General features: G+C 42.4%; 1 protein-coding gene across 2 annotated transcripts in view; it reads left to right on the top strand.

Annotated features, from left to right (window-relative positions):
- The window catches only part of AFG3L2 (AFG3 like matrix AAA peptidase subunit 2), a 46103-nt gene that overhangs the window by 6949 nt on the left and 13766 nt on the right, over positions 1-25388 (top strand). The window contains exons 4-12 of one of the 2 annotated variants that reach the window (XM_032309207.1): positions 3433-3539; positions 3678-3830; positions 6346-6420; positions 10017-10141; positions 11899-12172; positions 13373-13510; positions 16105-16258; positions 23140-23247; positions 23347-23472. In XM_032309207.1, the coding sequence (XP_032165098.1) occupies positions 3433-3539; positions 3678-3830; positions 6346-6420; positions 10017-10141; positions 11899-12172; positions 13373-13510; positions 16105-16258; positions 23140-23247; positions 23347-23472 (1260 nt within the window). Of the gene's footprint in view, positions 1-3430; positions 3540-3677; positions 3831-6345; positions 6421-10016; positions 10142-11898; positions 12173-13372; positions 13511-16104; positions 16259-23139; positions 23248-23346; positions 23473-25388 lie in introns of both variants that reach the window. The other variant, XM_032309208.1, reaches the window with a different exon arrangement.

The following is a 25388-nucleotide window of genomic DNA, read 5'->3' as shown; positions in this document are numbered from 1 at the left end:
GTGGCCGATGTCAAAGTATCAGTTGATTTTAACTGCAAATTTCATCAATATATTTTACACATCTAAATCATTTTTTAAAAATTTAGAAATCCAGGGCCTGGGTGGCTAGTGGATTAAAGCCTTTGCCTTCAGCTCAGATCATGATCCCAGGGAGCCTGCTTACCTTCCTCTCTCTCTGCCTGTCGAATAAATAAATAGAATCTTTAAGAAAAAATTTTTTTAATTAAAAAAAATTTTAGAAACCTAATACATGCATATGTATCTGGCACATATTTTGATATAGTGTGGTGTTTTTCAGAGTTCCTCAGAACCTGTATGAGCTTGGGTTTCAGATAGGGTTTCTTAGAGCTTGGTGGCTGGGAGAACTGTGTAGTCCATGAGTCTCCTGTCCCCATTTCACGTGTGTGATAACATTTAGCATAATGTCTGTCACATTTCAGTTGGCATCTTTGTTTTTAGGGAAATGTAAGGAAAATTACAATACAGTCTTTGTTTTTTTGAGTCAGCCAGTGGAAAAGTTTTAACAACCACATACAGAAGGTGGGTCTTACTTACTTATTTATTTTTATTTTTTTATTAACATACAATGTATTATTTGTCTCAGGGGTACAGGTCTGTGATTCATCAGTCTTACACAATTCACAGCACTCACCATAGCGCCTAACCTCCCCAGTGTCCATCGGCCAGCCACCATATACTTCCCACACCCCCCCTCCACTCCAGCAACCTCCAGTTTGTTTCCTGAGATTAAGAGTCTTTTATAGTTTGTCTCCCTCTGTGGTTTTGTCCCATTTCATTTTTTTTCCTCTTTTCCCCCATGATTCTCTGCCTTGTTTCTCAGATTCCACATAACAGCGAGATCATATGATAATTGTCTTTCACTGATTGACTTATTTCGCTTAGTATAATATCCTCTAGTTCCATCCGTGTCATTATAAATGGCAAGATTTCATTTTTGCGGGGGGGGGGGTTGGACGACTGTATAGTATTCCATTGCATATTGTTCCAACAATATACATCTTTATCCATTTATCTGTTGATGGATATCTAGGCCCTTTCCATAGTTTTCCTTGGCTTTCCATGGCTCTTGTGGACATTGCTGCTATAAACATTGGGGTGCATATGCCCCTTCGGATCACTATGTTTGCATCTTTGGGGTAAATACCCAGTAGTGCAATTGCTGGGTCATAAGGTAGCTCTATTTTAACTTTTTGAGGAAACTCCGTACTGTTTTCCAGAGTACAGCCCTTGTTTTTAAGTGAACTTGGTTCTAATTCTAGTTCTAGTCGGAGAGACAAATAGATGCTCAGAGAATGCACGGAGTGAAAACAAGGCCAGGGGCTAAGAGAAGGGAGCAGCACTAGTGTGGCCTGACTGGAGACCTGGGCAGTTTGTATGTACAGTGTTTCCCAGGGTCATGGTGGCTCGTCTTTTTATCTTGGTTTGGGGGTAGATTAAGAATAATAGGTCTGCTTTTAAAATAGAGCCTGTCATGTTACATTTTCACATGTGTTCCACTCCTGTCCCAGTAGTAGGGATTCTTGTCAAACAACTTTAGAAATGCATTGTACTCTTTCCCAGCCCTGCGCCTCATTACAGGTAGGGCTTGCCTCTCTCAGACCCTGCCTCACCTAAGACATGTGCAGAAGCCCCTTGTGTGCATGACGGTGGGGTGATCACGTCAGGAGCTCTGTGCTAGGTAGCTACAGCCTGCCGTCCTGCATAGTAGAGGAGTCACTGCACGGTAGTTGAAGATGTTAGAGTAGTATTTGTGATTCTATGAGAGGATAGAAAGTAGGGTGGGGGGATGTTCACTGGTATTGGTTTCCCAGGGCTGCGGTAACAGAACTGCAGAGCTGGGCATCCTGAGCAGCTCAAGTATGTGTCTCCCAGTTCTGGAGGCCGGAGGTCCAAGATCAGTATGTTGGCAGGGTTGGTTTCGTCTGAAGATCATGGGGGAAGGATCTGTTTCAAACCTTTCTCCTTGGCTTATAGGTGACTGTCTTCTCCCTTGCTGCCTTCTCTTTGTGCATTTCTGGTTTGTTTTAATAAGAATGACCACTATATTGGACTAGGATCTACCCATATGACCTCATCTTAAACTTGATTATTTTTCTCTGAAGACTCTATTTCCAAGTAAGACCACAGTGGGCTAGGACTCTAAGCACATGAGTTTGGGAGAGGATACATTTTCATCCCATAACAGAGACTAATTTCAAATTCTTGCAAACTAATTTTAGTGGGTAAGGTTTTTTGTTTGTTTGTTTGGGTATCAAAATCATGCCTCGCTTACGGAAGAAACTGTGACAGTATTCAGTTCATGGGAGTGGGAATGGGGAGCCCCTCCTTTCTACCTACAAGTGGGAATTCAGAAATTCGTTTACGTTCACCTCAAACACAACTCTGTCACTCTCTCAATGTCACTTAACACTACAACCAGTTATTTACCAAATTTCTTAAGCTATGCCTTTTTTATCTGTAAAATGGGTACACCCCCGGTTGTCGGTGTATTGTGCAGGTGTCACGGGATAGTGTGTGTAAAGCGCTGGCAAGCTTCCTCAAATGCTAACTGTCAGTTTCCTTTCTCACTTCAGACTCCTCAGTTGCCATAAGCTATTTCACAGGAAGTCCTTTTTTTGGATTTGTATAAGGTTTTGATTTTTTTCAAAGACTGGAACTTCCCTCTCTTTTTTGATACTACCCTATAAAATAGAGAAAATGACATTATTCACATGTTACTGTTACTATTTGACAGGAGCATGAAGAGATTAAGTAAAATCTCAAGGTGTCAAAGTGATTGGAAAACAAAGCTGGATTCTAATCCCAGATATGCTTCTGATTCCTCAGTCAAGGTCAAAACATGTTCTAAAGCCACAGTAACAATAGAATTAATGATTCTGTCTCCCAGGAGTATAGCTCATCTGTGCTCAATGATTTTTATACTTGGTTTAAATCTAGTTGAGGTATAGGATTGGATTGCCTTACAGAACTTCGATGTAACTATCAAGTAACGAAGCTAACATTAGGGTGGCCTGATGAAACTCTGCCTCCTGTGTATCTTAGTTGCACAGAGTGAAACAGTATTTCCTTCAGACTCATCCATACTTTGAATACCAAGTGTTGTCACGACACCGTAACACACAGGCCGATTCTGGAAGTTGCTGGTTGATGAGTACCTGAGACGGGGTGCTGAAGGGTTTCCTATTCCTGATTCCCAGAAATAAAAGGCCTGCGTCTATTTCTAAGCATACAATACAACACAGAGGTCACAGCTATTAATAGTTGGTTCTGGATATATCTTAATGAAAAAAGATCAACAAGTTATTGTAAGAACTTTTGTAGTAAGTCTTTTATTAAACTATATTAATGGAAACTTTGTTGAGAGATATAAAATCTGCTGTGTTGGTATATGTGCTCTCTGTTCGTGAACAGAATCAAAGCCAGCTGCTACCTCACGGCCTTCTGGAGGAGGAGTTGGTGGCGGTGGAAAACGAGGTGGCAAGAAAGACGATTCTCACTGGTGGTCCAGATTCCAGAAGGTGTGATTCCAAACTGGGTATTAATTTGGAGGGTGTGGGGTGGCTGCAGGAGAAGTTGGGAGGGATTTGTGGCCAGTATAGCCTAGATCATGTTGTGACATTTCAGTCTTGACAGAGACTGTCTCCTTCTTTGCCCAGGGTGACTTTCCATGGGATGACAAGGAATTCAGGATGTACTTTCTCTGGACTGCTCTATTTTGGGGTGGAGTCATGTTTTACTTCCTGTTCAGGAGCTCCGGGAGAGAAATCACATGGAAGGACTTTGTCAATAACTATCTTTCCAAAGGAGTAGTAAGTATTTTGTGGGAGTGGTGGTTTTTAGTGGTTTCAAAGGTGAATTCAGTAGATTGCACCAATAAAGTAACGGTCAGCTAGTTACACAGCTTGTCCATTGTAAAGTTACTATTATCATCTCTCTCTCTCTTTTTTTTTTTTTTTTTTAATCCTGGAAAAAGTACTTGCAACCAAAAACCCTGTTTGTTTTGGCCCAGCAATCCCCACATATACCACAAAATCCTTTTCTTGTGCTTGTGCTAGAACCTGGCTTTGGTCTTGCTCCCGCCTCCTCCATCTACTCTCTCCCTCCGTCTACTCTTCCTGTGTGCTCTTCGGTCACCTCTTCCTCCTGCTGTAGTGTGCCAGCCTCTCCCGGCTCCTTTATACTTCCAGGGCTCTTCATCTCCCGTGGCTTTGGCGTTGGGTAAATAAGGGGCAGCGGGTGTTGAAAGTGAGAACAGATGGGCTCTAAGTCCAGGCAAGGCTGCTCAGGAGGCTTTGTCATACCAGCAGGTCTTTACCTAGTGAGACTATATTGCAGTATCTTTGAGATGCTGTGGACTGTAAGACACATTATTTTATGTATTCCTAAGAAAAATTTAGTAAGCTGCCATTGAAACTATAAAATAATACTAGTGTCAAACATACCCTAATTTCTCAAGTTAAAATATGAAAAATGTCCACCTTAGAACTGATTAAATGAACTGATAGTGAGAAAACCGGGCTGCTGTGTCACTGGGGAAATTTAACCTCTTGGTACTGGGCTTTTCATCAAGGAAAATGGATAAAAATAAAGGTGAGATAGTGATACTGGGTAACATAAAGAATCAAAAGTTGTTTTTATTTTTTTAAAAGGTATTATTTATTTGAGAGCGAGAAAGTATGCAGGGGGAGGAGCAGAGGGAGAGGCACAAGCAGACTCAGCACCAAGTGCAGAAGCCAACTCAGGGCTGGATCCCAGGACCCTGAGATCACGACCTGAGCCTAAATCAAGAGTCAGAGAGGTTCAACTGACTAACCCATCAAGGTGCCCCTCCAAAGTTTTTTTTTTTTTTTTTTAAGATCGATTTTATTTGACAGAGAGATCACAAGTAGGCAGAGAGGCATGCGGGGGGTGGAGGGGGCAGCAGGCTCCCTGCTGAGCACAGAGCCCAATGCGGGACTTTACCCCAGGATCATGACCTAAGCCAAAGACAGAGGCTCAACCCACTGAGCCATCCAGGCGCCCCTCAAAAGTTATTTTTAAAGGTTGTAGAGTAAGGTTGAGGATGGAAAAATGGAAACGATTATTTACTCAGATTTTTGAGGCAAATGTTTCTTGTGGAAGCCAAGATATTTATGTGTATATCCCAGATGTTGGGAGAGCCCGCTTTCTAAGAAGTGACTTGTGTTTGTGTGTGTGTGTTGAGGGGGCTGTAGCCATCCTTCCAAGTGTGGTGACAGGGCCTTGGGGGAGATTCTCCAGAGAGGCATCTACTTTTGACCCCCTGGTTCTTTGAAATCTGTCTGCTGTTGTCCCAGAAGTTTTATAGGGAGTAGTCACTCCTTTCCAGATGGCGTGCCTTTAGGAACAGATAGTCCTCTGTCCCAGCTCCTCCTGGAATTACCCAGGGCTCCCTCACTTTCCATTTTTGACTTGTACCTTTCAGACTTCTGCCAAAGCATGCTTAATGACAGCAGGAGGCAAGCCTCTTCCAGAGGGCTCATGCTCCAAGTCCACTCCAAACTTTCGAGTGAGGTTTTTAGTGTTCTTTAGAACCCTGTAGTTAGGATGTTATAGGGAAAAAAAAAAAAAGCTTATTTCATTTTATACCCATCGAATGGCAAAATGAAAGTCTTCTAATAGCAAGTGAGACTAAAGACCAATAGGAATATTTTGTTGTGCGTTGTGAACTGGAGAGCAGTTTCACGGTGTCTACTAAAGTACGTATATCATGCAGCCCAGCCTTACTGTGTCTAGCTACAGGTACACGTCCAGAGATATTTTTGAAGATGTGCCCAGGAGCGTATACGCAGGACTGTTCGTAACAGTTAGTGGTAGCGAATGTTTTGAAACAGCCTAAATGTCTATTAACAGGAGAATGGATAAATAACTTGGGGTGTGTGCATAAAATGGAATACCATGCTGATCTGGCTGGTCAACAAGGGTGTACCTCACAAATACAAGAAGGGGGAAAAAAAGTTGCAGAAGAATATATACCAAGCAAGACTGTTTTTAAAGTCCTAAAGACAGGCAACAGCGAGTATATATTTAGGGTTATGTCTATGCGTGGCACAAGTGCCAGGACATGCTTTGGGACAGTCAGCACCTAACGCCACCTCTGGGAAGGGGACATGACTGGGTGCTTCAACAGTGTTTGTGACGTTTTTATTTTTCAGCTTGGAAGGGGAGCATGCTTCCTCCCTGTATTTTTTGTCATGCTTCTTTGTGTGTCTAAAATAAACTACCGTGTGCGATTTTAATGTGCTTGACCATCTCAAATCTCTTCTGTAAATTTATGTCTAAATATATAACTTTTTAAAATTCCAGGTAGACAGACTGGAAGTCGTCAACAAGCGTTTTGTTCGAGTGACTTTTACACCAGGAAAAACTCCCGTTGATGGGGTAAATGATTTTACTAATTGATGTGGATTAACTATAAATTAACTTCTCAGATCTGGAGTTGAAAAGCGAGCTTTCCTCACATTGCAATAGCTCTGTGCGCTGCAGATATCAGAATTAGGCAGCAGAGCACTTGCAAATTCCACTACCATGGGTGAGAATGTGAACGCTGTGTATGTAGTTGGGTTACGAAAACTGGGTCAGTTTTGGTTTGGTTTTGGTAATCATTTGGCTATACATTTAGGAAACTGTGAAATCCTAGTTTTCAGTGTTCTGGTGTCATCTGTGATTTTTCAAGACTGAGAAAACAGTTGTTTGGTTAGGGAAAAACTGTTAAAACTGAATTGTTTATGTTTCGAGGTAGGTTTTTTCAGATTGGTTTAAGAAGCATTCTGATCATATCTCTCCCAACTGTTACGTGATACGGATTATTCTGACTTAAATTTCTTTTCTGATTTCAAAAAGAATTTGTATATCTGGTCCACCAGTTTGAACTCTACTCTAGACACCCTAGACCAGGTCGAGGGGATTTTTGGGGAGGGCAGCAGAGGGGCAAATGAGGTTCCCAGGGGTCCCCAGCCTTCCGTGGGCCTGCCTTCGAGGGCTGTTCCTAGTCCCTTGGTGTCCTGTTGTGTTAATCCCAGGACCAGATCTCTTTACCAGGTTGCATCCCTCCTTCCAGATGATTTTGCTTAAACGTTCCCTAATCATCCTGCCTGGGTAGGGTGACACTTAAGGAAAACTAGAACTGATGGTGACCCCTTCTTTCTGAGCACATTAGTAAATAGAGGAGTATTTGTAAAGCTGTATGGCTCTGGTATTTCAGTCATGATGAAATGTGCATTAATAACCACACTACTTTTTTTTTCCCCAGAACTATCCCTCACAGTTTTAGTGCTGGAAATTAAATTGGCACTCCCTTTCAAGAGGACAGTTTGGCAGAGTATTTATCAGCAGTTTTGAAAGTACGCACACACTCAGTCATGTTGCTTCTAGGACTGTATCCTAGGGAAGTAAGGATGCATGTAAAGATGTTTATGCAAGGATGTCCTCCAAAGCGTTGTTTCTAGAGCGGAAACTTGGAAATCGATAAATGTCCACAGTAGGCCCCTGGTTAATGTTAGGGGCTCCTCATTTCTCTTCAGTCTTGCCACTAAAGCAGTGGCCACAAACATTTATGTATTGAAATTCATACCATTTTATTATAAATTGCTTTCTTTTTGTCTCTCCTTTATATTGCAGTTAAGATTTTATATGAATTTCAGAATTGTGCATGCTTCAAGATCATAAAGGGGATATGAATATGATCTTGAATGGCATCAGAATTGCTAATAGTGTTTGTCTCTGAGTGTTGAGTTTACAGATGCTTCTTATTTTCTTTGTATTTCCTTAGTTTTCTACAGAGGGCATGTATTACCTGTTTTACTTAATAAAAGACTTTTATTTTGAGCTTTCAGAAACAGAACATTTTCAGTGTCCTGATTCTAGAGTAGCAGTGTCAGTTGCTGTGTTGTGTAAGCAAGGCTTTGGAGTCTGACAGATCCAGCTGCACATTAGCTCTCCTCTTGACTAGCTCTGTGACCTAAGTCCCCTAAGCCTGGGTTTCTTTATTGCTAAGATCAGAACCTCAATAACAACTCTTTAGGGTTTAGTGCTAAATGAGATCATGAGCTGGGGGTTTTTGAACTTCAGTATCTGAAGAATCACGTGGAGGGCTAGGAGCCACCCTCAGAGGCCCTTAACTAGATCTGGTCTCCAGATCTGCTGCTGGTCCCTTATCTGCCCCGATTCTCTAATAGGAGTCATGCGTCTTGTCATGTCCAACTGGAAATAGGCACTAAGTAAGGGAATGCTCAGTCACATGTGCTTAACCTGTTATTGACTTGCTGGGGGCCTGTAACCACAGGAATCTTGTAGCTTTGAAGTGCACAGCTTAGCAAGGACCATTGTTGTATAATGTAAAACTTAAGAAAAAAATACACTTATTACAAAACTTACTCTCCATCTTTTGTGTTTAGATACTTGGAGAGAAATATCAGAGTGATATCCTCCACTCAGTAGCACTGGTTGGTGGGAGGAATACGGGATGACAGGTTACTCTCTTCTGTGAATTGTCTGAGTTTTATATTCTAGATTTATTGTTTTGATGGAAAAAAAACCCACTTTTTAAAGCGATGGCAGATTTAAGAAGGAACAGTCTTTTCATGCTGTAAAATGCAACTACTACTTACTGAGTGCTTAGAGTGGGTTCTTGTGTATTAGAAACTCCATAAGTGTGAGTATTGGTAGGTAGGTGTGTGGTTGTGGAAGAGGCAGTGTGACATGCCAGATAGGGTCCCTGGCTCAGTAGCCAGCCAGACTGCTTGGGTTTGGATCCAGCCTCTTTTTTTTTTTTTAAGATTTTATTTATTTATCTGACAGAAAGAGATCACAAGTAGGCAGAGAGGCAAGCAAAGAGAAAAGGGGTGGGAAGCAGGCTCCCTGCCAAGCAGAGAGCTCGATGCAGGACTCAGTCCCAGGACCCTGAGATCATGACCTGAGCTAAAGGCAGAGGCTCAACCCACTGAGCCACCCAGGTCCCCTGGATCCAGCCTCTTAATAGATTTGTAACCATGAGCAAGTGAAGTCACCCCCGTAGTTTTCTTGTCTGTAAAAAGGGGACAGGAAGAGGGCTGGTCTTCAGCCAATAAACAGCGAGTACAGCGGGGAATACTTAACGTGCTGGTGCTGGGGGGTAAGTAAGTAGCCGTTGCTTCAAAGCTTTCAGCTGTTCCTCTCAAGGGTCTCAGTAACTTGCCAGATCAGGTGAATAGGAGAGTAACAGCTGGCACAGCAAGATACGCCTCTGTTGTTGTAGGCTGGTGGGGGTGCCTTCCTAATGTTCAGATTTTGAATGTGACTTACGGTGATAGCACCTCCTTCTTAGGGGATTTCTGAAGATGGAAGGAGTTCATTTATCTAAGGGACTAAGAAGGATGCCTGACATTTAGTAAGTGCTCAGTAGACTTTACCTGTTGTTACTGTGTCCCATTAGTTTTTAGTTGGAAATAGGCAGCCTAGAAGTGTGTGGGAAATGAAGAAGAGGAAAAGGATATGTATTTATGAAAAGGCTTGTCTTTTTTTTTTTTTTTTAAAGATTTTATTTATTTATTTGACAGACAGAGATCACAAGTAGACAGAGAGTCAGGCAGAGAGATAGAGGGAAGCAGGCTCCCTGCTGAGCAGAGAGCCCGATGCGGACCTCGATCTCAGGACCCTGAGATCATGACCTGAGCCGGAGGCAGCGGCTTAACCCACTGAGCCACCCAGGCACCCCAAAAGGCTTTTTAAGTAGATTTTTCATTCGTTCGAGTTTATAGTTGTAGAACCACTAAGGAATATTGCTTAAGAAATGCTTATTAGCAAGGATTGCCAAGTGTTTTCACTGAGTGAAACTTAATTGCTGCATTATTAAAACCAGTCTTTTATTATTGTTGGGGTTTTTTTCAGATTCTGAATTTTTGGTATTTCTGAGAAATCCTTTAAAAGTTGAACGTTACAGTAAATTAAACTTTGCTTCCCTTTCATTCTTAGGATATTTTGTTTTTGTGTTTTTATAGCAATACGTCTGGTTTAATATTGGCAGTGTGGACACCTTTGAGCGGAATCTGGAAACCTTACAGCAGGAATTGGGCATAGAAGGGGAGAATCGGGTTCCTGTAGTCTACATTGCCGAAAGTGACGGGTAAGAAGACTGTTGACCGGGCCTTGTGCAGCTCAGTGTGTGTTCTGTCACCAGGTGGCAGGGTACAGACAGCATTCTCAAACAGGCCTTTCTCGGTGTAGCTAGACTTCTTGTAAATCTTAGGTAATTTATAGGTTTTTGCTCCTGACTAATTTTCTACACATTCGTATTTATCTTTGATTAAGCAATAGATTGGGGTATGACCATCCTTTAGTAGGATTTTAGGGTTAAGAGTCCTTTTGTGTGAAAGAGTGGCATCACCGTCTTTTAACCTTCATTTACATTTATGTTTCAGAGTTTCCCAAGAATTTTAAGTAACTCTTCTTCCTTTCTTGTCAGAACTTGCTTCTTCTCTTAGGGGTTGTCTTTAATAAAATCACTTATGAGTCTGAGTCTTTCAAGAAGGGCCCATTGATTTTAAGAGTCACTTGTCTTTCATTTCTTTGGGGATTATATTGTCTTTGGGTACTCAGCCACATACTACACCGGGTAGATTTCCTCATGGTCACTTCATTCGCATTGAGGTGTACCTCATTATGGAGTTACCAGTTCAAGAGCAAAAATAGAAAGAAATCCTAAATTTTCTGAATATGTAAAAGAGCAGAAAAACAAATTGCTAGTGTGCTAATCGAGCTGATGATTACTCTGTTTTAGAGACTTTCTTATGTCTCGGTTTCTGTAGACCTAGTTTCCCTCCATTATTTAGATCCACATAGCTATCGGGGTGGTTTCACCAAGGCTGTGTCCCTCAGCCCCCAGGGCTGTCATATAATCAATTAACTTTGCTGCTGAAATGTTATGGAAAGTTTTGTTGCACCATTTTTTAAACCTTTACTGTCAGTATTTTTTTGCCGTCCAGAAATAAACCAAAGGTAAAGTTTTCACGGTTCTTGCTGCCTGCTGTAGGGGCATTTAAACTAGTGTAAAAGATGAAAACTTAGAAAGTAGATCCTGGTTTTGGTTTTTGTTTTGTTTTTGAGCTAACCGGTCTACAAGGTTTTGACCTAAATTTCTTTGGGTAAGTTCAGCTAAATTGCTTATATTAACCAATACGAGTACATATCCTTACCCATGACTGTATTGAAATTTACTAAGGCAAAAGGCATCCCCCAGCTTTACGTCCTCTCTGAGCAGAGTCGTCTAGAGCAGGCATGAGTCTGAAGGACAAATGATTGCGCCCCCAGGAGTCAGGCTCTTAGGTCTGCACAAGCTGCACAGCACTCAGCAAGCAATAGCTGTCACCACTGTAAACGGGACTTTGGAAGCTGATCTGCTGTTAACTTGGCAAGGATTTGATGTTTGGAAGACATCTCTTTAGAGTAAGTCAATGTATTCCAATAAGAGAACTGGAATTTCTGCCCAAGCTAACACCAGATCATATTAAAAATGTTAAAATTTTTAAGTAATGCAAAAGAAATGTCTTTGAGCTGTAGATGTAATGATAGTAAATTACAGTTTAGGTCTGTATTGTGCATAAAGGGTGATTATCGGGGTAGAAAGAAAATCTCAGTAGACATCGCAGAAAGAACAGCTTTATCTTCGGTGTCATCTTCTGCAATTCTACGTCAGTGATATCGAGGCACTAAGGTCTCTTTGTGCCTCAGACAAATCTTAGAATATTCAGTTTTTCTAAAAATAGAAAATCTATACAATTAATACCCTTAGCAGTTATCAAAAAGTCTATCTTACAAAACATGTACAAAGCCAGAGTTTAACAGACTTAAAAACATGTCAGTATTGTGTGTGGTTTCCTTCAGCTCGTTTCTCCTGAGCATGTTGCCTACAGTGCTCATCATCGCTTTCTTACTCTACACCATCCGAAGAGGGCCTGCCGGGATTGGCCGGACAGGCCGGGGGATGGGTGGACTCTTCAGTGTTGGAGAAACTACTGCCAAAGTCTTGAAGGATGAAATAGATGTGAAGTTCAAAGATGTGGCTGGCTGTGAGGAGGCCAAGCTAGAGATAATGGAATTCGTGAATTTTTTGAAAAACCCAAAGCAATATCAAGATCTAGGAGCAAAAATCCCAAAGGTAAAGTGAACTTTCAGACGATTATTTTCAACTGATTAACCCCAAAATCTTTTGAATTACTTCTTGATCTCTAAAGTTATAATTTTATGAAGTTTGATGACTTAGGATAAAGTATCTGTTATTCTCCTTCTATCTTACCAGTCTTTGCTTGTTATTCCATGTCATTTAGTCTGTGAAAATGTTTCTTCTTGCAATACAGTGTGTATATTCCCAGAAAGATTTGTGTTCTCTCCCCTTGGAAGCCTTCCCTGATTTGCCTTTTTTATCCCTTCAGTCAGATTTAAATAACCCATCTCTTACCAAATGTGCATGAAAGCATATTGTCCCCCACTGTCACCCATTTATCTCTCCCTGAGCAACTCTGAGCACACACTGCCTGTGCGTGGCACTTAGACTCAAACTCACACAGGATTTGGTGGAGAAGAGATAGGCAACACTAATTCAAGTCTTCCCCTCAAATCTGAGGACTGTTGACCATGGGCTGGGCTTACTGACCTTTTTACTCCAAGGGCCAGGCTCAGTCTTTAAGTAAAAGAATCCAGAATGCTTCATTATTTAAAAAATCCATTAATAAAGTTTCCTTTAAAGGAATCCTTTGTAAAGGAAATCATAATTTCCTTGATTTTCATGTCCTACCTATATGGATTTTAAAAAATCATATTTGATAATTTTTATAATTGGTTGTTACTTTCTTAGTACCTGTGTGCATCATACTGAAGCATCTCCACAACTTAAATAATTCTGCTGTTTGAGCAAGCACATTTTCTCTTTTTAGCTATGTTCACAATTGGTCATTAGATTTTTACTTCATTTGTAAAATTTTAAAGGGAAGAAAGTAAGCAGAATGTAATTTGGGAGTGTGTTGTTTTGTGTCTCCTTGACTTATTTAAGTAAACCTTAGTTGGTTCATTAGTAGATATTCAGCCTAAGTCTAAAGGTCTGAAAAGCAACACTAAAAATCTTATAAAACAGGCGAAGAATTTAAGATTTCACATTCTTACTAAGTTTTTTAAAACATCTCTAAGTAATCCTTTTCTTTCTAATATAAAAATGTTTTGCCATAGTTCAGATGTTTTAAGGAACATTCAGTTTATGTCAGTAGAGTTTATAGACAGATTTATATCTCAGAATTGCCTGCGGATATGCAATTTACTTTTCTGAAATTCTAGTTAAAGATACTTTCCTTTTTTATATCTGAAGGGTGCCATTCTCACCGGTCCTCCAGGCACTGGAAAGACTCTGCTAGCTAAGGCCACAGCTGGAGAAGCCAACGTCCCTTTCATCACCGTTAGTGGATCTGAGTTTTTGGAGATGTTTGTTGGTGTGGGTCCAGCTAGAGTAAGTCTTTTGTTCTGTTACAATGGCACAGCTTCCACACCTTTCCCCTGAGCTTCTCCCCAAATATGGAGTTGGTAAAGATGGCCCTGGCCCAGACTAGTGCCATCTGTTAATTGGGTTGTCGTTCTGACATTGAGTTGTGAGAGTTCTTTGTCTATTCTGGGTAATAAATCCTAACCAGATACATTATTTGCAAGTAATTTCTCCTGTTCTGTGGTTTGCCTCTTCTCTTTCTTGATAGTGAAGCACAAAAGCATTTAATCTTGATAAAGACCAGTGTATCCATTCTTTAATTTTTTTTGCCATTGCTTGGACTTGGTATCATATTTAAGAATCTGTCACCAAATTCAAGGTCATAAATATTTACTCCTATGTTTTTGTCTTAAGAGTTTTATAGTTTTAGCTCTTACATTTAGGTCTGTGATCCATTTTGAGTTAATGCAGCAAGGTGTAAGGGTCCACTGTCACTCTTTGACATGTGTGTATCCAGTTTCCCCAGCAGCATTTGTTAAAAAGATGATTTCCCATTGAATGGTCTTGGCATCCTTGACCATAGATGGGTACATGGGTTTAATTACTGCACTCTCAATTCTGTCCTGTTGATCTGTATGTCTGTCTTTATACCAGTACCGCAGTCTTGATTACAACTGCTTTATAGTAAGTTTTGAAATCAGGAAGTGTGAGTGTGGATTAACTTTTAAAGCAACACTTAAATTTTTCCTCTTGTGTATTTCATTAAATGTTAACTTTTTTTTAAACACCTAGGAGGGGTAAAGTGCTATCATAGTTGTCTTTCCAGACATCAGGATACAGCATATAATCAGGTGTTATGTCATCAACTGGCAGGATTTAAAATTTTTCTTAATTTTTTATTTTTCCAGTCAATGGCAAATGTGTTAATGATGTGTCTTACCCCTGATGGCATCTTCGGTAGAGTAGGTAGATTCATATGGGTCTTGTCAAGCAGCTAGGGGAGTCTGAAGGTGTTGTGTTGCTGATGTTGTGGCATCTGATATGGGCCGGAGCAGTGGGGGGACTGAAGACAGGAGAGGAGCTGTGGGTGCTGAGAAAGCAGTGAATCTAATGGGGTGGAGACCGAAGAGGAGCTGGCAGTCAGAGAGGCGTGAGCCCATGAGTAGGCCAGACCAACGGGAGGGTGTCAGAGTAGACTGGGAAGCTGGTTGTGTAGGGAAACCTTGGCAGTGAAGGTGATGGAAATAGGTGCTTCAGGGGACCAACCAACCAGGAACCACTGAGAAAATAATGTCCAGTGAGGGTGGGGTGGAAAAGGGAGAAATCAGGCCCAGGGAGTACTATAACCAGGAGGGTCATGTCTCTGCCCCATATTGAGAACATCGATGAGCAGGGGTTTTCCAGCAGAATTATTTTGGCAGTAGTCACAGCATATGAGGTAGACTTCAACTCCCACGGGCCTGGAAGGAAAGACAAAAACCCTTTCCAGTTGAGAGCTTTGCAGTGTCAATCAAATTAGAGTTCAGGCAAGAGGGTGAAGGAAGTATTTAGGGAAGAGTGTGAGATGGTTTATTGATCACAGATCTGGAGTTGAGTGGGGGAGGGCCTAGGTAACATGAGTTACCCTAGAGGGTGTGTTCAGAGAAGTATAGCAGTGAAAACCTGGAAGTCCAGGGAGGAAGGGGTGACAGGGAGAGCTGGACTTCGGTGAGTGAGGGGAAGAGGGATGTGAGGCATGGGAGATGGTTTCTGAAACTCTGAACTCTTGGCTGGTGGAAAGGTGTGGGGACGCCCATTCCTTCAACCCACTTGAACTAGTGGCCTGAAGGGACATGTTTAGTAGGACAGAATATAGGTGCGGGAGCCTCACACCTGCTCCAGCAACAGCAGGGCTAAGGGCAGGACACTGTGTCTAAGCTGTGGGGTGATCCCTGTGGGGACGTGGCTCAGTCAGTGCCTTCGCTGTGTGTATGTGTACTGCCTAGATCTGTTAGTGCGTGTCTGCTTGCAGCTGCCTTGGGCATGAAATGCAAACCCCAGAGTAGTTTGAACTTTTAATCTGAATATAAAGTCTACAGTTCTACAGCATTATCTTTTATTTTTTAAAGATTTTATATATTTTATTTATTTGACAGAGCGAGCCAGAGAGCACAAGCAGAGGGAATGGCAGAGGGAGAGGGAGAAGCAAACTTCTTACTGAGCAGGGAGTCCAACACAGGGCTCGATCCCAGGCCCCTGGGACCATGACCTGAGCTGAAGGCAGAGGCATAACCATCTGAGCCACCCAGGCGCCCCTACAGGGGCCATTGACTCATCTTTTTGTAGGGCAAAAATGTGTAGTATTAAGTTGCTATAAAAATAACAGATATTGTTAGCACCTGTGATATATACAGTATATACAGTATCTTACGATGCTATAGAAAAAATGTTTGCTCACCTTGGGACAGTTACCCACCAACTTTATTTGCCACTTCCTTGCTTATAACTTTTAAAATACGTACTATACAGTATAGTATGTTAACAAAAAGATTTCCTATTAGATGGAAGCATGATGCTTACTTTAGTAGGAGGAAAATAATATTCACTTGTCAAGTGACTCTAGTGTTTATATTTTTATCCAGGTCCGAGACTTATTTGCCCTTGCTCGCAAGAACGCCCCCTGCATTCTCTTCATTGATGAAATAGATGCTGTGGGAAGGAAAAGAGGAAGAGGCAACTTTGGGGGGCAGAGTGAGCAGGAGAACACACTCAATCAGCTGCTCGTGGAGATGGACGGTGAATATTCAAGTCTTTTCGTATTTTATTTTATTTTTCTTGGTGTAGAACATTTATTCCATGAAACACTGAAAGTGTAGGTCAGAGGGAAATAATTTTAATCAAAGCATTATATGTTTTCTTTCTACATATCTTGCTTTGTATTAGGAAATGACATTGCAGTCCATTTCACTAATGGATCACAAAAATATTTACAAGAAAATATTAAAATGACTCAAACACAGAAGGCAAGATGAGGTGCAGTAAACTTTTTTTTTTTTTCCAGAAATCTCTACCCCAGTGCCGCCCCCACACAAGAAGAGAGTGAAATAAATAACAAGGTTCTCTCAGTCACAAGTTTCCAAAGAACTGGAGGAGGGGAACAAACAGGATGAGGGAGAGGAGGTTAGCACTGCTTCAGTAACTAGCCTGTTCTGAATGAAGTAATCCTCTCGTAGGTGCAGTAAATTCTGAACACAGCTTAAACTTTAGGGCTTAAACTATCCTACAGTTTAATTTAAGAATACCTTAACAGTAGGGGCACCTGGGTGGCTCAGTGGGTTAAAGCCTCTGCCTTCGGCTCAGGTCATGATCTCAGGGTCCTGGGATCGAGCCCCGCATCGGGCTCTGCTCAGCTGGGAGCCTGCTTCCCTCTCTCTCTCTGCCTGCTTCTCTGCTTGCTTGTGATCTCTCTCTGTGTCAAATAAATAAACAAAATCTTTTAAAAAAAAAATTTTTTTTAAGGAATACCATAACAAAGTCACTCTCTCACTAAGTATAGTAAGAACCTCTTTCCCCAAACCAATGATCCAAACAGAAACCTGCTCCAGTATTAGAAGCTCTCACAGTAGCCCTTCCATCCCTTTCATGGAAGCTTCAGAAATATCATCCTTAGCCTGTGCTGAGACAGGAACAGATGGACCAGATTTGGGAGCTGCTTTGGCCAGAGGTACATCCTCTGACTTTCTTTGAGGAGCAGCAAATTTATTCTCCCAACGTACCCTCAACGCAGTGAGCATGAATGAAATAATCTCTGCCTTGGGATTAATGATCTGTGGCTTGGCGCTGATGGTTGCTGTGGCTTTCATCTCATTGGTGGCTGCACTTGCATCATCCACCTTGGGTCGCTGAATCAAGTTGTGGGGAGCCCGGCAAGGGAGCTGGTGGGACAACCTAGGGCAGGTCCAAGTGGAGGCATTTAACTGTGGTTGCTGTACGAGGTTAAACTCCCTTTCATCCAATTTCTCCATGTCCTGGATAACCCGTTTGGGATCCTTCAACTTCAAAGCTGTAGCTCTTACCGTCATGCACTGTTTCTGTTCTTCTTTAATTCTCTCTTTGGGCTGCTTTTCAGGTTTGGTCTGTGGAATTCATAAATTTTCCACTCTTGGTGGATGATGTAGATCTCCGTCCCATGCTGACAACTTGTATGGTTTACTTGTTCATTAAAACAAAACAAAAACAACACTTTTGCTGGGCTCCTAGGATTGAGAGAAGTGGGGAGGGGAGGATTCTCTGCCTCTTCTACCTCGTAGGGGCCTTCACCTGTCTGCCAGTCAGCCACCCAGCCACTGCCATCTTGAAGGTCTTCCATATTTTAAACTACACTTTCTAATTGTTTCCCATGTATCTAAAGTGAGAGGATGCCTGGGTGACTCAGTCCGTTGGGTGTCTGCCTTTGGCTCAGGTCATGATTTCAGGGTCCTGAGATTTGACCCCCACATCGGGCTCTCTGCTCAATGTGGAGTCTGCTTCCACCTCTCCTTCTGCCTGCTGCTCCTCTGCTTGTGCTCTCTGTTTATCAAATAAATAAAATCTAAAAAAATTAAGTGAGAATCCTTGTGTTGATGGCGTAGATTTTTTAACAAGATTGTATTTATTTATTTGACAGAGAGAGAGAGATCACAAGTAGGCAGAGAAGCAGGCAGAGAAAAAAGGGAAGCAGGCTCCTGCCTGAGCAGAGAGCCCAATGCAGGGCTTGATCCCAGGACCCTGAGACCATGACCTGAGCTGAAGGCAGAGGCCCAAACCACTGAGCTATCCGGACGCCCCCAAATAGCCCTTTTTAAAAAAGTTCTGCACCAGTACAGATAATAGCAGAATATTCTTACCTAGCAGCCTGCCATAACTTAATATTGGCATTAAGGTGGTGTTTGTACCTGGTGTTGAATAAGAGAAAAATTGGTGAAATGATCCACAAAAGAATCATAATTCCATTCTTTTTTTTTTTTAAGATTTTTTAGATTTATTTGAGAGAGCAGGGGAGGGGCAAAAAAAATCTCAAGCAGAGTCCAACATGGAGCTCAGTCATACGACCCTGAGATCATGACCTGAGTGGAAACCAAGAGTCAGATGCTTTACTGACTGAGCCACCCAGGTGCCTCTCTTTTTTTTTTTTTTTTTTTTTTTTGGTTAAAATTTATTTATTTTACAGAGTGAGCATGAAGTGGAGGGTAGGGGAAGGACAGAAGGAGATGGAGAGAGAGAGAATCTCGAGCAGGCTCCCTTTGAGTGGGGAGCCCGACGCTGGGCTTGATCTCACGACCCTGAATGACCTCAGCCGAAATCAAGAGTCAGATGCTTAACCAGCTGAGCTGCCCAGGTGCCCTGATAGTCTCATTCTTAAAACCATTTATGGTTCTGAAACATCAGGAAAACCCATGTATAACCAAGTGTAAATTGGGCAGATTTTGAATACTCCTCTTAAGAGAGTAGCAGTCTTTCCATATTAGTTAGCTTTTTCTTTTATTATGAAAGCTAGTTTGTAGGATGTAAGAATGCTCCCTGCTGTAAGATACATGAATGCTGTTGTGTGCTCAGAGAGGGCAGTACAGGTGCTGAGTATTGAACTGCTTTATGTGACTGAGCTGGCCATTGTTCAGGCACTCCTCAGAGATAACTGCGGGTTCAGTACCAGACCACCGCTGTAAAGAGTATTGAATAAAGCGAGTTGAATGTTTTGGTTTCCCAGTACATATAAAAGCTGTGTTTACACTATAGTAAGTGCAAAAGGTGTCTAAAAAAAAAAATGTACCTACTTTAATTAAAAAGTGCTTTACAGCTGAAAAATGTTGACCCTTGTGTGACCTTTCAGTGATTTGTAATCTTTTGGCTGGTGGAGGATCTTGCCTCCGTGTTGACAGCTGCTGACTGATCAGGGTGGTGGCTACTGAAGGCTGGGTGGCTGTGGCAATTTTTAAAGTTTATTAGAGAGAGAGAGTGCACAAATGGGGCAGGAGAAGGGACAGAGGGAGAAGCAGGCTCCCTGCTGAGCAGAGAGCCCGATGCCAGCTCAGTCCCAGGACCCTCGGATCATGACCTGAGCTGAAGGCAGAGGCTTTAACCCACTAAGCCACCCAGGTGTTCCCTCCCCCACTTTTTTTTCTTTTTTTTTTAAAGCTCTTATTTTTCAGTAATCTCTGCACCCATTGTGGGGCTCGAGCTCGTAACCCCAGTATCAGGAGTCGCATGCTCCACCAGCTGAGCCTGCCAGTGCCTTACGTTACTGTAATTTCAGCAGTCTTCACAGCACCTTTACTCATCCATAAGAAGCACCTCATCGTCCATTAAAGGTTTATCATGAGATCATAGCAATTCATTACCTCTCCAGGTCCACTTCTAATTCTAGTTCTCTTGTCATTCCCACCACATCTGTAATTACTACCCCCACTCAAGTCCTGAGCCCCCTTAAAGTCATCCATGAGATTTGGAATCAGCTTCTTCCAAACTCTTGGCAATGTTGATACTTTGATCTCTTCCCATGAATCACAAATGTTCTTAATGGGGAATCCCTCCTTCTTTCCTGCTATCTATAGCAGCAATAGCCCAACGAAGTGTATTTCTTAAAAAATAAGACTTAGGGGCCCCTGGGTGGTTTAGTGGGTTAAAGCCTCTGCCTTCGGCTCAGGTCATGATCCCAGGGTCCTGGGATCAAGCCCCACATCAGGCTCTCTGCTCAGCGGGGAGCCTGTTTTCCCCCTCTCTCTCTGCCTACTTGTGATCTCTGTCTGTCAAATAAATAAATAAAATCTTAAAAAAAAAAAAGACTTAAGTTCAAATTACTCTTTGATCCATAGGCTACAGAATGGCTGTTGTGTTTGCAGGTGTGAAACAACATTAATCTCTACGTCCCCATCAGAGCTCTTGAGTGACCGGGGCATTGTTTGTGAGCAGTAGTATTTTGAAGGGAACCTTTTTCCAAGCTGCTTTCTCAACTGTGGGCTTAAAATATTCAGTAAACTGTGTTCTAAACAGATGTGCTGTCCTCGGACTTTGTTGTTCCATTTCTAGAGCACAAGCAGAGTTAGCATGATTCTTTAGAGCCTCAGGATTTTCAGAATGGTCAGTGAGCTCTGGCTTCAGTGTAAAGTCACCAGCCGCATTAGCAACGAACGAGAGAGTCATCCTGTCCTTTGAGGCTTTGTAGGCAGGCATTGACTCCTCTGTAGCTATGAAAGTCTTAGACGGCATCTTCCAATATGAGGCTGTTTTGTCTACATCTAAAGGTGTTAGTGTCATCGCCCTCTTGAACTGTCTCAGTGAGACCTTCTGGATCACTTGCTGCAGCTTCCACATCGGCTTTTCCTTCTGATCTTGCCCTTTTATGTTATGCAGCTTCTTTCCTTAAACCTCACGAACCTCCCTGTGATAGCTTTCAACTTTCCTCCTGCAGCTGCCTTCTCTCTCTCTGCCTTCATAGAATTGAAGAAACTCAGGGCGTGGCTCTGGATAGGCCTTGGTTCAAGGGAATGTTGTTGCTGGTTTGCTCTTCTATCCAGACCACTCAGACTTTCTCCATGTCAGCAACTAAGACTGTTTTGCTTTCTAGTCGTCGTGTATCCACTGGAGTAACGATTTAATTTCCTTCATGAACTTTCCCTTTGCATTCACTCCTTGGCTAACTGCGTGGCACAAGAGGCCTAGCTTTCAGTCTACAGTCTGTCTCAATTTTCAACATGCCTTCTTTACTGAGCTTAATCATTTCTAGCGTTTCATGTAAAGTGAGAGATGACTCTTCTTTTCACTTAAACACTTAGAGGCCTCTGTAGGGTAATTAATTGACCTGATATCAATATTGTTGTTTCAGGGGATAGGGATGCCCAAGCAGAGGGAGAGAGATAGGGAACACCCTGTTGCTGGAACAGTCAGAACACACACAGTATTTATCAATAAAGCTCACTTATATGGGTGCAGTTTGTGGTGCCCTAAAACTGTCACTACAGTGACATTAAAGATTACGGACATGTCACTGCAGCAAATATAATCATGAAAATGGGGTGCCTGGGTGGCTCAGTTGGCTAAGTGTCTGCCTTCAGCTCCTGGGCTCGAGCCCCAAGTCAGGCTCCCTGCTCAGCGGGGAGTCTCTTTCTCCCTCTGCCTCTCCCAGACTTGTTCTGTCTTTCTCTCAAATAAAATCCTTTAAATAATGATAATAATAATAATAATGAAAATGTTGAAGTACTGCAATTACCAAATGTGATGGAGACACAAAGTGATCAAATACTGTCGGAAAAATGGCACTGATAGATTGCCTGAAACTAGGGTTGCCACAGACCTTCAATTTGTAAGAAACACAGTAGGGTACTTGGGTGGCTCAGTGTGTTAGAGCCTCTGCCTTGGGCTCAGATCATGGTCTCAGGGTCCTGGGATCAGGCTCCGCATTGGGCTCTCTGCTCGGCAGGGAGCCTGCTTCCCTTCCTCTCTCTGTCTGCTTCTCTGCCTACTTGTGATCTCTGACTGTCACATAAATAAATAAAGTCTTTTAAAAAAATAAAATAAAATAGAATGGGTGCCTGGGTGGCTCAGTGGGTTCAAGCCTCTACCTTGGGCTCGGTTCATGATCCCAGGGTCCTGGGATTGAGCACCGCATCGGGCTCTATGCTCAGCAGGGGGCCTGCTTCCCCCTTCTCTCTCTGCCTGCCTCTCTCCCTACTTGTGATATCTGTCAAATTAAAAAAAAGAAAAGAAAAAGAAATACAGTATGTATAAAGTGCAGGAAAGCAGAGTGCAGTAAAACAAGGTCTGCCTATATCCAGACAAAGAAGTAGAGCTCTTCCCTTGCTCTGTGGTGGCAGTCCGAGTAGAGCCATGTTTTTGGGTACCAGTACCAGAGCTCTTTTGGGACCAGGGTCCTGAGGGTGAAGGCTCTATAGCCAAGGCGTTGACATTTGCAAAGTGACTGATAGAACCGAGCAAGGTGAGCCTGGCTGAGAGGTTGGAGGTAAAGTTTCATACTTGTCATCAGATATTCATTGGGTTGTCCTGTGACCCAGGGAGGTTAGACAGATTGCTTGCAAATTTAATCGTATTGATTTTATTTATTTATTTTAAAGATTTTACTTACTAGTGAGAGAGAGCCAGCGAGCTTAAGCTGGAGGAGGGACAGAGGGAGAGAATCTCAAGCAGACTGCACTGAGCGCAGAGCCCAACGTGGGTGGGGCTTGATCCCAGGACCCAGAAAGATCATGACCTGAGGTGAAATCAAAAGGCTGACACTCAGTTGACTGAGCCAGCCAGTCGCCTCTAATCTCACTGGTTTAAAAATATTTAAAAAATGATGAAGGTCCCTGGGTGACTCAGTCGGTTAAGTATTGGCCTTCAGCTCAGGTTACGATCTCATGATTCTGGGATCAAGCCCAGCCCTGGGCTCCCTGCTCAGTGGGGAGTCTACTTCTCTTTCTCCCTCTGCCCCTTCTCAAACTCATTCACTCTCACTCTTGGGTGCACATGCTGTGTCTCAGATAAAATGTATCTTTAAAAAGAATTTTTTTTTAAGCATTCAAAAAAATGAACAGCATATTCTCAATTATAGTCATATAAATTAAAATCTTTCATACTTGTGTTTAGAAAAATGACGCTTTATTAAAGCTTTAAGTCTTGCATTTTTGTTATTGTCTCTTTAGGTTTTAACACAACTACAAACGTCGTCATTTTGGCGGGCACCAATCGACCAGATATTCTAGACCCAGCACTGTTGCGGCCAGGGCGCTTTGATAGGCAAATCTTTATTGGTGAGATGATCTTCATTGGGTTCAGTCCAATTCTTTTGAGGAGAGATGTGACTGTTTCACTGTGATTTTTTTTTCCCCCCTTAAAAATAATTTTTCAAGGACCACCTGACATAAAAGGAAGAGCCTCTATTTTCAAAGTTCACCTCAGACCACTAAAACTGGACAGCACCCTGGAAAAGGAGAAATTGGCCAGAAAACTTGCATCCTTGACTCCAGGGTTTTCAGGTGAGTAGAACAGAGCCTGCTGTGTGTTAGAAGTCCTTTAGGTCAGAGACATTTGCCAGATACCAGTTTACTTTTACCTCTCACCTTGGGCCTCTTCAGTGTATAATTTTACCTTTTTATTGTGGGAAATTTCAAACATCTGCAGAAGCTGAGAAAATAGTGTGATGAACCCCTCTGCATACATCACCTCTTAGCTTCAGGAACAATTATTAATTCATGGTGAACCTTCCTCCATACCGCACCCTCTTCCTTCTGCCTCTGGGTTATTTGTATGTGGGTTTTGGGTTTTTTATAGTTAATATTCATGTATTTATTTGTTTGAGAGAGTATGCACATGAGCCCTTGGTTGAGCGGGCGGGCAGAAGGAGGGAGAATCTCAGGCAGGTTCCCCAGTGAACACGACCCTGCCATGGGGCTGGATCTCACCACCCTGAGATCACAGCCGGAGCTGAAATCAAGAGTCAGACACTCAGGGGTGCATGAGTTACTGGCTCACTGGGTTAAGCCTCTGCCTTTGGCTCAGATGCATGATCTCAGGGTCCTGGGATCAAGCCCTCCATCAGGCTCTCTGCTCAGCGGGGAGCCTGCTTCCCCTTCTCTTTCTGCTTGCCTCTCTGCCTACCTGTGATCTCTCTCTGCCAAATAAATAAATAAAATCTTCAAAAAAAAAAAAAAAAGATGCTCAACTAACTCAGCTACCCGGGTGCCTCATGAGGTTTTTTAAAACTGTTGAGACAGAATTCACATACCATAAAATTCATCTGTGGATTGTAAAGTGGTATTCAGTGGTTTTTCGTGTATTTGCAAGGTTTCACTGTAACTACGGTAGTCTCATTTTAGATCATTTTCATCACCGCAGAAGAATCCATTAGCAATCACTCACTCTACCCCCAGCTCTAGGCCACCCCTCACCTACTTTCTTTTTCTATCGATTTTCCTATTCTGGACATTTCATACAAAAAGAATTACACAACATGTGATCTTTTCTGCCTGGCTTCTTTCACTTGGGTAGTGTTTTCAGAGTCCAGCCGTGTTGTAGAATGTGTCAGCACTCTGTTCCTTTTTCCGCCGGATAATGTTCCATTGTGTAGCTAGACCACATCTTTATCCATCATTTGTTTCCATCGTTTGGCTCTTAGAGATAATACTGATTTGAACATCGGTGTCTAGATTTTTGTGTGGATGTACGTTCCATTCTTCTGGTTATATACCTAGGAATAGTGCTGCTGAATCACTTTTTGAGGAGCTACCAAACTGTTTTCCAAAGCGACTGTGCCACATTCTCACCAGCAGTGTCTGTAGATTCCAATTTGCCACATTCTTGCCAGTGCTGGTCATTGCCTGTCTTTCTGATTGTAGCCACCCTGGTGGTGTCTCATCGTTTTGATTGGCATTTCTCTAATGACTAGCCATGTTGAGCATCTTGGCGTGTGCTTATTCCAGAGTTTTTAAACATGTAAAATGTGAGCCTTTCTTAAAAAGGAACATGTGGAAAGTCTGAGAGGGTTATATACGGAAGTGTGTGGTTAGAAGAAGGTAGGCATCTTTAATGTCCCAGGGTTCTAATCTTTTTACTTATTTTCATTCTTTCGTCTTTGGAATTTATAACATTTCAGTGTTTATTGAGTACATACACATGTTATAACTTATTTGAGTTAACCATATACTTGATCTGAAACGTGAATTTTAAGAGACTTATGGGGGCACCTGGTGGCTCAGTTGGTTAAGTGTCTGCCTTCGGCTCAGGTCATGATCCCAGGTCCTGGGATCCAACCCCACATCAGGCTCCCTGCTCAGCTGGGGGTCTGCTGCTGCCTCTTCAGCCCACCCCTCAACCCCCAGTCATGCACTCTCTCACTCTCACTCTCGCTCTCAAATAAATAAATAAACATATAAATCTTTTAGAAAAAGACTTA

Source organism: Mustela erminea, chromosome 13, assembly GCF_009829155.1.
Source record: "Mustela erminea isolate mMusErm1 chromosome 13, mMusErm1.Pri, whole genome shotgun sequence".
NCBI classification, from domain to species: Eukaryota; Metazoa; Chordata; class Mammalia; order Carnivora; family Mustelidae; genus Mustela; species Mustela erminea.
This window is presented reverse-complemented; position numbering and strand designations above follow the sequence as displayed.